This window comes from Salvelinus fontinalis, chromosome 5 (genome assembly GCF_029448725.1).
Source record: "Salvelinus fontinalis isolate EN_2023a chromosome 5, ASM2944872v1, whole genome shotgun sequence".
Lineage (NCBI taxonomy): Eukaryota > Metazoa > Chordata > Actinopteri > Salmoniformes > Salmonidae > Salvelinus > Salvelinus fontinalis.
In genome coordinates, this window is record NC_074669.1 from 65,079,998 (window position 1) to 65,095,485 (window position 15,488).

Consider the following 15,488-nt stretch of genomic DNA (forward strand, 5'->3'; position numbering starts at 1 on the left):
TAGAATGGAACACTACACTACATGGGGCTGTCAGTATACCACTGTCTAGATGAACTAGAATGGAACACTACATGGGGCTGTCAGTATACCACTGTCCTGATGAACTAGAATGGAACACTACACTACATGGGGCTGTCAGTATACCACTGTCCTGATGAACTAGAATGGAACACTACACTACATGGGGCTGTCAGTATACCACTGTCCTGATGAACTAGAATGGAACACTACATGAGGCTGTCAGTATACCACTGTCCTGATGAACTAGAATGGAACACTACATGAGGCTGTCAGTATACCACTGTCTTGATGAACTAGAATGGAACACTACACTACATGGGGCTGTCAGTATACCACTGTCCTGATGAACTAGAATGGAACACTACATGAGGCTGTCAGTATACCACTGTCCTGATGAACTAGAATGGAACACTACATGAGGCTGTCAGTATACCACTGTCCTGATGAACTAGAATGGAACACTACACTACATGGGGCTGTCAGTATACCACTGTCTTGATGAACTAGAATGGAACACTACACGAGGCTGTCAGTATACCACTGTCCTGATGAACTAGAATGGAACACTACATGGGGCTGTCAGTATACCACTGTCCTGATGAACTAGAATGGAACACTACATGGGGCTGTCAGTATACCACTGTCTAGATGAACTAGAATGGAACACTACACTACATGGGGCTGTCAGTATACCACTGTCTAGATGAACTAGAATGGAACACTACACTACATGGGGCTGTCAGTATACCACTGTCCTGATGAACTAGAATGGAACACTACATGGGGCTGTCAGTATACCACTGTCTAGATGAACTAGAATGGAACACTACATGGGGCTGTCAGTATACCACTGTCTTGATGAACTAGAATGGAACACTACACTACATGGGGCTGTCAGTATACCACTGTCTTGATGAACTAGAATGGAACACTACACTACATGGGGCTGTCAGTATACCACTGTCTTGATGAACTAGAATGGAACACTACACTACATGGGGCTGTCAGTATACCACTGTCCTGATGAACTAGAATGGAACACTGCATGGGGCTGTCAGTATACCACTGTCTAGATGAACTAGAATGGAACACTACACTACATGGGGCTGTCAGTATACCACTGTCTAGATGAACTAGAATGGAACACTACACTACATGGGGCTGTCAGTATACCACTGTCCTGATGAACTAGAATGGAACACTACACTACATGGGGCTGTCAGTATACCACTGTCTTGATGAACTAGAATGGAACACTACATGGGGCTGTCAGTATACCACTGTCTAGATGAACTAGAATGGAACACTACACTACATGGGGCTGTCAGTATACCACTGTCTTGATGAACTAGAATGGAACACTACATGGGGCTGTCAGTATACCACTGTCTTGATGAACTAGAATGGAACACTACACTACATGGGGCTGTCAGTATACCACTGTCTTGATGAACTAGAATGGAACACTACATGGGGCTGTCAGTATACCACTGTCTTGATGAACTAGAATGGAACACTACATGGGGCTGTCAGTATACCACTGTCTTGATGAACTAGAATGGAACACTACACTACATGGGGCTGTCAGTATACCACTGTCTTGATGAACTAGAATGGAACACTACATGGGGCTGTCAGTATACCACTGTCTTGATGAACTAGAATGGAACACTACACTGCATGGGGCTGTCAGTATACCACTGTCTAGATGAACTAGAATGGAACACTACACTACATGGGGCTGTCAGTATACCACTGTCTAGATGAACTAGAATGGAACACTACACTACATGGGGCTGTCAGTATACCACTGTCTTGATGAACTAGAATGGAACACTACATGGGGCTGTCAGTATACCACTGTCTTGATGAACTAGAATGGAACATGAGGCTGTCAGTATACCACTGTCTACATGAGGCTGTCAGTATACCACTGTCTTGATGAACTAGAATGGAACACTACACTACATGGGGCTGTCAGTATACCACTGTCTTGATGAACTAGAATGGAACACTACATGGGGCTGTCAGTATACCACTGTCTTGATGAACTAGAATGGAACACTACATGGGGCTGTCAGTATACCACTGTCTTGATGAACTAGAACGGAACACTACATGGGGCTGTCAGTATACCACTGTCTTGATGAACTAGAATGAAACACTACACTACATGGGGCTGTCAGTATACCACTGTCTTGATGAACTAGAATGGAACACTACATGGGGCTGTCAGTATACCACTGTCTTGATGAACTAGAATGGAACACTACATGGGGCTGTCAGTATACCACTGTCCTGATGAACTAGAATGGAACACTACATGGGGCTGTCAGTATACCACTGTCTTGATGAACTAGAATGGAACACTACATGGGGCTGTCAGTATACCACTGTCTTGATGAACTAGAATGGAACACTACATGGGGCTGTCAGTATACCACTGTCTAGATGAACTAAAATGGAACACTACATGGGGCTGTCAGTATACCACTGTCTTGATGAACTAGAATGGAACACTGTGATAGACTAGCGTCCTTTCCAGGGGGTTTACTTGACTACTAACTTACTCCTCACATTACTGCTTGTGTCTGAAGAACAGGTGCAACCTTACGGTCGTAGGACTGCTATGCAACAGTAGGCTAATTTAACAGAGAGACAGAGCTTGTCGAGAATGAATACAACAGTCTGTTGTAGACACACACCGTGAATGTGGCGGAACAAAATAGCGTAGAGAGGGGGGGGCAGGATTGTTCTGAAATCACATTTACATAACCCGCCCCTGCATAACGGGCTGTCCCGCTCAGCTTGCCTGGTCCACAGTGCCGCTGCTTGAAACAGACAACCAGGGACGAAATACGCCAGCAGTAAGGACTGTCACCGTCGCTAAACTATCTATCAACATGATCATCATAATCGAAGATAAGGTGAGATGCCGTTCCTTTGAAAGGGGGTATTTGCCCTTATCGATTTAGCTATTGGTAGCGTTTGGCTAAAGGCAAAGTTTACTGTAGCTAGTTAGATTAGGCGAGAATCAGACAACACGTTGTTGCAAACCTCCTGCTTGACCGTTTTAGCATGTTTTGGTCCTCAATAAAACTAGCTAACGTTCGCTAGTTACTTTAGTTAGAGACTTGACAGATGCACAAATTTACATTTGAATTAAAATGTACATTTTTCAATTGCGATAACTGGCTAACGTTATGGTCCTGGTAGAATCAGCGGTCGTCTAGTGAGGGGCAGTGGATTCACCCAAACCATATTCGCCATGTTGAGATCTCACCATTTTTAAAAATACAACTCTAATCGAAACGATACTATTAAAAACACGATCATTATTTAATACATCGCTTTTGTCGCGATGCATACAGCTAACAATTTTAGTCAGTTTTTATTTGTATGAGAACAGTTAGCTAGAACGACATGCTAATATGAGATATTCACGAGTCGTCTTTCTCCGGTTTTATGCAAACAAGCGTGGGCCCCGGCCTTAAACGGTAATACTGCATAGTAATTCACGTGTTACTTTGAGCCCTACATAGTCCGTATCTGACAGGCCGGGAGGTTGTAACATTGTTTAAACGTTGAGGCAACAACTGCTAGCTATATACAATGAATGGTTGGTGTGATTTAGCAAGGGTTTTTATTTAACTGTAGTTGCATTACAGCAAGTCAAACTTTGAGCCAGAGCTAGCTAACATGCTAGCTAGCCAGTGTAGCTACATTTTGTAGTTTTGTCGGGCACTGCTTAGGCAAAGCGAACTAGCTAGTCGAAAAGTTAAGGAAAGCTAGCTAGCTAGCCGGTTTAGCATGTCTCCGTCTTATGTCACCCTGTACATTAGACAGATAACGTTAGCTAACTATCTAACCCTGTGTTTGACTTGTTTTAACGATGTGCTTGGTCCATGCAATGGATAGCTAGCAGAGGCAATATGCCCCGTCACACGTGGCTCAAATTGTGTTCACCTCAGATCAAAGAATCATGTGCCAAGGATGAGTATTTTAGCAAGCTAACCCTATCGCCAAAGACAGAAGTAAAGTAAAGATTTATCCGATCCGGCATTTAGCCCCGTCTGTCGGCCTGCACATTCAGGCTCATTCATTCTATACTCTGTACCGCCGTTCTTCTTCTTCGATGAGGTTTAAGGTCGGCGTTTGGCATCCAATAAATGTTGCGTTACCGCCACCTACTAGACTGGTGTTTATACGGTGTACCTCCCTTTTATAATTAGCTTTAAAAAATACATCAACAAATACCCTACCATCTCACCCATCACTCACTAAAAACCCACCACCCTACTCCACTATTTATATACCCCACCATCTAACCCTACTCCACTATTTATATACCCTACTCCACTATTTATATACCCTACCATCTAACCCTACTCCACTATTTATATACCCTACCATCTAACCCTACTCCACTATTTATATACCCTACCGTCTAACCCTACTCCACTATTTATATACCCTACCGTCTAACCCTACTCCACTATTTATATACCCTACCGTCTAACCCTACTCCACTATTTATATACCCTACCATCTAACCCTACTCCACTATGTATATACCTTACCGTCTAACCCTACTCCACTATTTATATACCCTACCGTCTAACCCTACTCCACTATTTATATACCCTACCGTCTAACCCTACTCCACTATTTATATACCCTACCGTCTAACCCTACTCCACTATTTATATACCCTACCGTCTAACCCTACTCCACTATTTATATACCCTACCGTCTAACCCTACTCCACTATTTATATACCCTACCGTCTAACCCTACTCCACTATTTATATACCCTACCATCTAACCCTACTCCACTATTTATATACCCTACCATCTAACCCTACTCCACTATTTATATACCCTACCATCTAACCCTACTCCACTATTTATATACCCTACCATCTAACCCTACTCCACTATTTATATACCCTACCATCTAACCCTACTCCACTATTTATATACCCTACCATCTAACCCTACTCCACTATTTATATACCCTACCGTCTAACCCTACTCCACTATTTATATACCCTACCGTCTAACCCTACTCCACTATTTATATACCCTACCGTCTAACCCTACTCCACTATTTATATACCCTACCATCTAACCCTACTCCACTATTTATATACCCTACTCCACTATTTATATACCCTACCATCTAACCCTACTCCACTATTTATATACCCTACCGTCTAACCCTACTCCACTATTTATATACCCTACTCCACTATTTATATACCCTACCGTCTAACTCTACTCCACTATTTATATACCCTACTCCACTATTTATATACTCTACCGTCTAACCCTACTCCACTATTTATATACCCTACCATCTAACCCTACTCCACTATTTATATACCCTACCGTCTAACCCTACTCCACTATTTATATACCCTACTATCTAACCCTACTCCACTATTTATATACCCTACCATCGTGATGACTCCTCTACCTAGTATAAGAACCAGAGACATGATTGTTAATGTGATGACTCCTCTACCTAGTATCAGAACCAGAGACATGACTGTTAATGTGATGACTCCTCTACCTAGTATCAGAACCAGAGACATGACTGTTAATGTGATGACTCCTCTACCTAGTATCAGAACCAGAGACATGACTGTTAATGTGATGACTCTCTCCTCTACCTAGTATCATAACCAGAGACATGACTGTTAATGTGATGACTCCTCTACCTAGTATCAGAACCAGAGACATGACTGTTAATGTGATGACTCCTCTACCTAGTATCAGAACCAGAGACATGACTGTTAATGTGATGACTCCTCTACCTAGTATCAGAACCAGAGACATGACTGTTAATGTGATGACTCCTCTACCTAGTATCAGAACCAGAGACATGACTGTTAATGTGTTGACTCCTCTACCTAGTATCAGAACCAGAGACATGACTGTTAATGTGATGACTCCTCTACCTAGTATCAGAACCAGAGACATGACTGTTAATGTGATGACTCCTCTACCTAGTATCAGAACCAGAGACATGACTGTTAATGTGATGACTCTCTCCTCTACCTAGTATCAGAACCAGAGACATGACTGTTAATGTGATGACTCCTCTACCTAGTATCAGAACCAGAGACATGACTGTTAATGTGATGACTCCTCTACCTAGTATCAGAACCAGAGACATGACTGTTAATGTGATGACTCCTCTACCTAGTATCAGAACCAGAGACATGACTGTTAATGTGATGACTCCTCTACCTAGTATCAGAACCAGAGACATGACTGTTAATGTGATGACTCTCTCCTCTACCTAGTATCAGAACCAGAGACATGACTGTTAATGTGATGACTCTCTCCTCTACCTAGTATCAGAACCAGAGACATGACTGTTAATGTGATGACTCCTCTACCTAGTATCAGAACCAGAGACATGACTGTTAATGTGATGACTCCTCTACCTAGTATCAGAACCAGAGACATGACTGTTAATGTGATGACTCCTCTACCTAGTATCAGAACCAGAGACATGACTGTTAATGTGATGACTCCTCTACCTAGTATCAGAACTAGAGACATGACTGTTAATGTGATGACTCCTCTACCTAGTATCAGAACCAGAGACATGACTGTTAATGTGATGACTCCTCTACCTAGTATCAGAACCAGAGACATGACTGTTAATGTGATGACTCCTCTAACTAGTATCAGAACCAGAGACATGACTGTTAATGTGATGACTCCTCTACCTAGTATCAGAACCAGAGACATGACTGTTAATGTGATGACTCCTCTACCTAGTATCAGAACCAGAGACATGACTGTTAATGTGATGACTCTCTCCTCTACCTAGTATCAGAACCAGAGACATGACTGTTAATGTGATGACTCTCTCCTCTACCTAGTATCAGAACCAGAGACATGACTGTTAATGTGATGACTCCTCTACCTAGTATCAGAACCAGAGACATGACTGTTAATGTGATGACTCCTCTACCTAGTATCAGAACCAGAGACATGACTGTTAATGTGATGACTCCTCTACCTAGTATCAGAACCAGAGACATGACTGTTAATGTGATGACTCCTCTACCTAGTATCAGAACCAGAGACATGACTGTTAATGTGTTGACTCCTCTACCTAGTATCAGAACCAGAGACATGACTGTTAATGTGATGACTCCTCTACCTAGTATCAGAACCAGAGACATGACTGTTAATGTGATGACTCTCTCCTCTACCTAGTATCAGAACCAGAGACATGACTGTTAATGTGATGACTCCTCTACCTAGTATCAGAACCAGAGACATGACTGTTAATGTGTTGACTCTCTCCTCTACCTAGTATAAGAACCAGAGACATGACTGTTAATGTGATGACTCCTCTACCTAGTATCAGAACCAGAGACATGACTGTTAATGTGATGACTCCTCTACCTAGTATCAGAACCAGAGACATGACTGTTAATGTGATGACTCCTCTACCTAGTATCAGAACCAGAGACATGACTGTTAATGTGATGACTCCTCTACCTAGTATCAGAACCAGAGACATGACTGTTAATGTGATGACTCCTCTACCTAGTATCAGAACCAGAGACATGACTGTTAATGTGATGACTCCTCTACCTAGTATCAGAACCAGAGACATGACTGTTAATGTGATGACTCCTCTACCTAGTATCAGAACCAGAGACATGACTGTTAATGTGATGACTCTCTCCTCTACCTAGTATCAGAACCAGAGACATGACTGTTAATGTGATGACTCCTCTACCTAGTATCAGAACCAGAGACATGACTGTTAATGTGATGACTCCTCTACCTAGTATCAGAACCAGAGACATGACTGTTAATGTGATGACTCCTCTACCTAGTATCAGAACCAGAGACATGACTGTTAATGTGATGACTCTCTCCTCTACCTAGTATCAGAACCAGAGACATGACTGTTAATGTGATGACTCCTCTACCTAGTATCAGAACCAGAGACATGACTGTTAATGTGATGACTCCTCTACCTAGTATCAGAACCAGAGACATGACTGTTAATGTGATGACTCCTCTACCTAGTATCAGAACTAGAGACATGACTGTTAATGTGATGACTCCTCTACCTAGTATCAGAACCAGAGACATGACTGTTAATGTGATGACTCCTCTACCTAGTATCAGAACCAGAGACATGACTGTTAATGTGATGACTCTCTCCTCTACCTAGTATCAGAACCAGAGACATGACTGTTAATGTGATGACTCTCTCCTCTACCTAGTATCAGAACCAGAGACATGACTGTTAATGTGATGACTCCTCTACCTAGTATCAGAACCAGAGACATGACTGTTAATGTGATGACTCCTCTACCTAGTATCAGAACCAGAGACATGACTGTTAATGTGATGACTCCTCTACCTAGTATCAGAACTAGAGACATGACTGTTAATGTGATGACTCCTCTACCTAGTATCAGAACCAGAGACATGACTGTTAATGTGATGACTCCTCTACCTAGTATCAGAACCAGAGACATGACTGTTAATGTGATGACTCTCTCCTCTACCTAGTATCAGAACCAGAGACATGACTGTTAATGTGATGACTCCTCTACCTAGTATCAGAACCAGAGACATGACTGTTAATGTGATGACTCCTCTACCTAGTATCAGAACCAGAGACATGACTGTTAATGTGATGACTCCTCTACCTAGTATCAGAACCAGAGACATGACTGTTAATGTGATGACTCCTCTACCTAGTATCAGAACCAGAGACATGACTGTTAATGTGATGACTCTCTCCTCTACCTAGTATCAGAACTAGAGACATGACTGTTAATGTGATGACTCCTCTACCTAGTATCAGAACCAGAGACATGACTGTTAATGTGATGACTCCTACCTAGTATCAGAACCAGAGACATGACTGTAGACCCGCTACAACAGAACCAGTAGACCCGCTACAACAGAACCAGTAGACCCGCTACAACAGAACCAGTAGACCCGCTATAACAGGACCAGTAGACCCGCTATAACAGGACCAGTAGACCCGCTATAACAGGACCAGTAGACCCGCTATAACAGGACCAGTAGACCCGCTATAACAGAACCAGTAGACCCGCTATAACAGAACCAGTAGACCCGCTATAACAGAACCAGTAGACCCGCTATAACAGAACCAGTAGACCCGCTATAACAGAACCAGTAGACCCGCTATAACAGACCCGCTATAACAGGACCAGTATACCCGCTATAACAGGACCAGTATACCCGCTATAACAGAACCAGTAGACCCGCTATAACAGAACCAGTAGACCCGCTATAACAGAACCAGTAGACCCGCTATAACAGAACCAGTAGACCCGCTATAACAGAACCAGTAGACCTGCGATAACAGAACCAGTAGACCTGCGATAACAGAACCAGTAGACCCGCTATAACAGAACCAGTAGACCCGCTATAACAGAACCAGTAGACCCGCTATAACAGGACCAGTAGACCCGCTATAACAGGACCAGTAGACCCGCTATAACAGGACCAGTAGACCCGCTATAACAGAACCAGTCGACCCGCTATAACAGACCCGCGATAACAGACCCGCTATAACAGTGATTACACAAACACACTCCGACACACTTTCAGAGATCTGTTGGCAATATGGTCTATTTTTTGACACGTGTGTGTGTGTGTGTGTGTGTACCAGGAGGGCTTCGACAAGGCCCTGGAGGAGGCAGGAGATCAGCTGGTGGTGGTGGACTTCACAGCCACGTGGTGCGGACCCTGTCAGAGCATCGCTCCTTTCTTCAAGGTGAACCTTCTAATCCACCTTTTATTTAAGAAGGAAACGCTGATACTTTCTACTGGGTGTTGGAGGGTTGGTCCGCTTTGGAACAGGACGTGGGGTTAAAATGATCTGACTTCATTTCCCTCTTCTTCTCTAAATCCTCTTTTCTCTTCATCCTCCTCTCTCCTCCGGTCTTCCTCCTCTTTCTGTCTCTCGCTCTCTCTTTCTGTCTCTCGCTCTCTCTTTCTGTCTCTCGCTCTTTCTGTCTCTCGCTCTCTCTTTCTGTCTCTCGCTCTCTCTTTCTGTCTCTCTGTCTCTCTCGCTCTCTCTTTCTGTCTCTCTCTGTCTCTCTCTCGCTCTCTCTTTCTGTCTCTCTGTCTCTGTCTCACTGTCTCTGTGTCTCTCTCTCTCTCTCTCTGTCTCTCTCTGTCTCTCTCTGTCTCTCTCTGTCTCTCTCTGTCTCTCTCTGTCTCTCTCTGTCTCTCTTTCTGTCTCTCTTTCTGTCTCTCTTTCTGTCTCTCTTTCTGTCTCTCTCTTGCTCTCTCTCTCTGTCTGTCTGTCTCTCTCTCTGTCTGTCTCTGTCTCTCTGTTTCTCTGTCTCTCTCTCTCTCTGTCTCCAGGGTCTGTCTGAGAATTATCAGAGTGTGGTCTTCCTGAAGGTTGACGTGGACGACGCACCGGTGAGCAACAGATCTGAGATCAGCCATCTGCCCATGATCATAGCCTTTATCCATACAGCAACATTATTAACAGATCTGGGATCAGTCATCTGCCCTTAATCACAGCCTTTACAGCAACACCGGTCTGATGTAACCAACTTGTCATTCTCTCTCCTCCCTCGCTCTACTTCTATCTCTCTGTCCCTCTCTCTCTCTCTCTCGTTCTGTTTCTCTCTCTCCTCCCTCTCTCTCCTTCTATCTCTCTGTCCCTCTCTCCTATCTCTCTCGTTCTGTTTCTCTCTCTCCTCCCTCGCTCTCTATCTCTGTGTCCCTCTCTCCTATCTCTCTCGTTCTGTTTCTCTCTCTCCTCCCTCGCTCTCTATCTCTGTCCCTCTCTCCTATCTCTCTCGTTCTGTTTCTCTCTCTCCTCCCTCGCTCTCTATCTCTGTGTCCCTCTCTCCTATCTCTCTCGTTCTGTTTCTCTCTCTCCTCCCTCGCTCTCTATCTCTGTCCCTCTCTCCTATCTCTCTCGTTCGGTTTCTCTCTCTCCTCCCTCGCTCTCTATCTCTGTCCCTCTCTCCTATCTCTCTTGTTCTGTTTCTCTCTCCTCCCTCCCTCTCTGTCCTTGTCTCCTTCTCTCCTTCCTCCCTTTCCTCAGGATGTGGCCAGTTTCTGTGACATCAAGTGTATGCCTACATTCCACTTCTACAAGAACCAGAAAAAGGTAGGAGTCTGCTGGTAGTCTTAAAGAGACAGTTCCTAATATTAACTAGAAGAAGGTAGGAGTCTGCTGGTAGTCTTAAAGAGACAGTTCCTAATATTAACTAGAAGGTAGGAGTCTGCTGGTAGTCTTAAAGAGACAGTTCCTAATATTAACTAGAAGGTAGGAGTCTGCTGGGAGTCTTAAAGAGACAGTTCCTAATATTAACTAGAAGGTAGGAGTCTGCTGGGAGTTTTAAAGAGACAGTTCCTAATATTAACTAGAAGGTAGGAGTCTGCTGGTAGTCTTAAAGAGACAGTTCCTAATATTAACTAGAAGGTAGGAGTCTGCTGGTAGTCTTAGAGACAGTTCCTAATATTAACTAGAAGGTAGGAGTCTGCTGGGAGTCTTAAAGAGACAGTTCCTAATATTAACTAGAAGGTAGGAGTCTGCTGGGAGTTTTAAAGAGACAGTTCCTAATATTAACTAGAAGGTAGGAGTCTGCTGGTAGTCTTAAAGAGACAGTTCCTAATATTAACTAGAAGGTAGGAGTCTGCTGGTAGTCTTAAAGAGACAGTTCCTAATATTAACTAGAAGAAGGTAGGAGTCTGCTGGGAGTCTTAAAGAGACAGTTCCTAATATTAACTAGAAGGTAGGAGTCTGCTGGTAGTCTTAAAGAGACAGTTCCTAATATTAACTAGAAGGTAGGAGTCTGCTGGTAGTCTTAAAGAGACAGTTCCTAATATTAACTAGAAGAAGGTAGGAGTCTGCTGGGAGTCTTAAAGAGACAGTTCCTAATATTAACTAGAAGGTAGGAGTCTGCTGGTAGTCTTAAAGAGACAGTTCCTAATATTAACTTGAAGGTAGGAGTCTGCTGGTAGTCTTAAAGAGACAGTTCCTAATATTAACTAGAAGGTAGGAGTCTGCTGGTAGTCTTAAAGAGACAGTTCCTAATATTAACTAGAAGGTAGGAGTCTGCTGGGAGTCTTAAAGTGACAGTTCCTAATATTAACTAGAAGAAGGTAGGAGTCTGCTGGTAGTCTTAAAGAGACAGTTCCTAATATTAACTAGAAGGTAGGAGTCTGCTGGTAGTCTTAAAGAGACAGTTCCTAATATTAACTAGAAGGTAGGAGTCTGCTGGGAGTCTTAAAGTGACAGTTCCTAATATTAACTAGAAGAAGGTAGGAGTCTGCTGGTAGTCTTAAAGAGACAGTTCCTAATATTAACTAGAAGAAGGTAGGAGTCTGCTGGTAGTCTTAAAGAGACAGTTCCTAATATTAACTAGAAGAAGGTAGGAGTCTGCTGGGAGTCTTAAAGAGACAGTTCCTAATATTAACTAGAAGGTAGGAGTCTGCTGGTAGTCTTAAAGAGACAGTTCCTAATATTAACTTGAAGGTAGGAGTCTGCTGGTAGTCTTAAAGAGACAGTTCCTAATATTAACTAGAAGGTAGGAGTCTGCTGGTAGTCTTAAAGAGACAGTTCCTAATATTAACTAGAAGGTAGGAGTCTGCTGGGAGTCTTAAAGTGACAGTTCCTAATATTAACTAGAAGAAGGTAGGAGTCTGCTGGTAGTCTTAAAGAGACAGTTCCTAATATTAACTAGAAGAAGGTAGGAGTCTGCTGGTAGTCTTAAAGAGACAGTTCCTAATATTAACTAGAAGAAGGTAGGAGTCTGCTGGTAGTCTTAAAGAGACAGTTCCTAATATTAACTAGAAGAAGGTAGGAGTCTGCTGGTAGTCTTAAAGAGACAGTTCCTAATATTAACTAGAAGAAGGTAGGAGTCTGCTGGTAGTCTTAAAGAGACAGTTCCTAATATTAACTAGAAGAAGGTAGGAGTCTGCTGGTAGTCTTAAAGAGACAGTTCCTAATATTAACTAGAAGAAGGTAGGAGTCTGCTGGTAGTCTTAAAGAGACAGTTCCTAATATTAACTAGAAGAAGGTAGGAGTCTGCTGGTAGTCTTAAAGAGACAGTTCCTAATATTAACTAGAAGAAGGTAGGAGTCTGCTGGGAGTCTTAAAGAGACAGTTCCTAATATTAACTAGAAGAAGGTAGGAGTCTGCTGGTAGTCTTAAAGAGACAGTTCTCTCCTCCTTCCAGGCTTTTTCATCGTTTAAATTATATGGTGATCGCATCTAAACTTTCATTGTATTACCACGACTACCGGCATAACAGTTCGTCTTTCTATCACCCACGTGGGTATAACCAATGAGGAGATGGCACGTGGGTACCTGCTTCTATAAACCAATGAGGAGATGGCACGTGGGTACCTGCTTCTGTAAACCAATGAGGAGATGGGAGAGGCAGGACTTGCAGCGCGATCTGCGTCAGAAATAGGAATGAGTTCTATTTTAGCCCTTGGCGTCGCAGACGCTCGTTGGCGCGCGCAATAATTGAATAACGTGGATATCTAAATTTATTTTGCGACGCTCGCGACCTGTCCGGTCTGGTCAGCATGTTAGTTTGTTGTGGAAATCGAGCCCATATTCCCATATTGTTTGTTTACTTCGTGCATCGCTGTCTCCACTTAAACATACAATTGGTTGGTTGATTTGTTGAATAACTGATTTGATTGGTCGTTGTGTTCCAGGTGGAGGAGTTCTCAGGGTCCAATCAGGCCAAACTGGAGGAGCTGGTCAACACTCACAAATAAACACACACCTGTCTGTCTCCTCTCCTCTCTCTCACCTGTCTGTCTCCTCTCCTCTCTCTCACCTGTCTGTCTCCTCTCCTCTCTCTCACCTGTCTGAGGACAGTTGTCTCCTCTCCAACTCTCCTCTGTCTCAGTTCACCTGAGGACGCCCCAAAGCCTCCATCCTCTCCTCAACTGATTTGGCAGGATGCCTGAATGCCTTCCACCCAATCCTCCCTTTCTCCTCCCCCCATCTAAATAGAATATGCCCTTCAGCTTCCTCTGTTTTCCCTCCCCCGTCTTCCTCTCTCTCCTCCCGTCTCCCTCCCTCTCTCCCCCCGTCTTCCTCTCTCTCCCCCCTGTCTCCCTCCCTCTCCCTCTCCCCCCTGTCTCCCTCCCTCTCCCTCTCCCCCCTGTCTCCCTCCCTCTCCCTCTCCCCCCTGTCTCCCTCCCTCTCCCTCTCCCCCCTGTCTCCCTCTCTCCCTCTCCCCCCTGTCTCCCTCCCTCTCTCTCTCCCCCCGTCTCCCTCCCCCTCTCTCTCTCCCCCCGTCTCCCTCCCTCTCCCTCTCTCCCCCCAGTCTCCCCGTCTCTCCCTCTCTCCCCCGTGTCTCCCTCTCTCCGTCTCCCTCTCTCCCCCGTGTCTCCCTCTCTCCGTCTCCCTCTCTCTCCCCCTGTCTCCCTCCCTCTCTCTCCCCCCCAGTCTCCCTCTCTCTCTCCCCCGTGTCTCCCTCTCTCCGTCTCCCTCTCTCCGTCTCTCTCTCCCCCCAGTCTCCCCGTCTCTCCCTCTCTCCCCCGTGTCTCCCTCTCTCCGTCTCTCTCTCTCCTACCCAGGAATGGGTCAATAATGTATAATAATAAACCATTTGTATTAAAATTCAGTCTCTTTCCTTAAACTTATATTTTCATTAATGTACATCGTGCTATAAATGTATAATTAGTCTGTTTTTTTTAGTATTTGCTAAATCATTGTTGGTTACATTCTACCATGTTATTACCACAGATAAGAATGTCTGGAGTCCTTCTGCCAAACCTGATTGATGTTGTCACACTGCCCTCTGCTGGTGTCACTGCAGAACAGCACTCAAATCAAGAATATAATTATTTTTAAATCATGGTTTTGCTAAATAGAATCTAGACTTTTACTTACTTGAATTAATCTGATGAATGTGAATGGAAGCCTGCATGTAACCGGTATGAAATGGCTAGCTAGCTAGTGCATGCTAATAGCGTTTCAATCGGTGACGTCACTCGCTCTGAGACCTGTAACAGTTTAGTTTCCTGTCCCTCTCCTCCTCGCCCCGACCTGGGCTCGAACCAGGGGCCCTCTGCACACATTGACAACAACCACCGTTCGAAGCATCGTTACCCGTCGCGCCACAAAAGCCGCGGGCCCTTGCAGAGCAAAGGGGGGAACCACTACTTCCAAGGTCTCAGAGCGAGTGACGTCACCGATTGGAAACGCTGTTAGCGCGTACCACCGCTAACTAGCTAGCCATTTCACACCGGTTACATGTAGTATAAACCTCTTAAGTGTTGAACTAGGGGAAGACCATCTACACCGAACAAAAATAGAAACGTGACATTCAACAATTTACAAAGATTTTACTGAGTTAATAAAACGTTATTTTTTAAATTTTATTTAACCTTTATTTAACTAGGCAAGTCAGTTAAGAACAAATTCTTAATTACAATGACGGGGAACA

At 43.9% G+C, this 15,488-nt stretch overlaps 1 protein-coding gene across 1 annotated transcript; it reads left to right on the forward strand.

The window, feature by feature from the left end:
- The first annotated feature begins 2,799 nt into the window (after positions 1-2,799).
- On the forward strand, positions 2,800-14,659 carry zgc:56493 (Thioredoxin-like). Its single transcript, XM_055924164.1, has 5 exons — positions 2,800-2,948; positions 9,716-9,820; positions 10,417-10,476; positions 11,114-11,179; positions 13,744-14,659. Exons 1-5 carry the CDS (start codon positions 2,925-2,927, stop codon positions 13,804-13,806), a joined length of 318 nt encoding a protein of 105 aa, XP_055780139.1. The 5' UTR covers positions 2,800-2,924; the 3' UTR covers positions 13,807-14,659.
- The last annotated feature ends 829 nt before the right edge of the window (positions 14,660-15,488 follow it).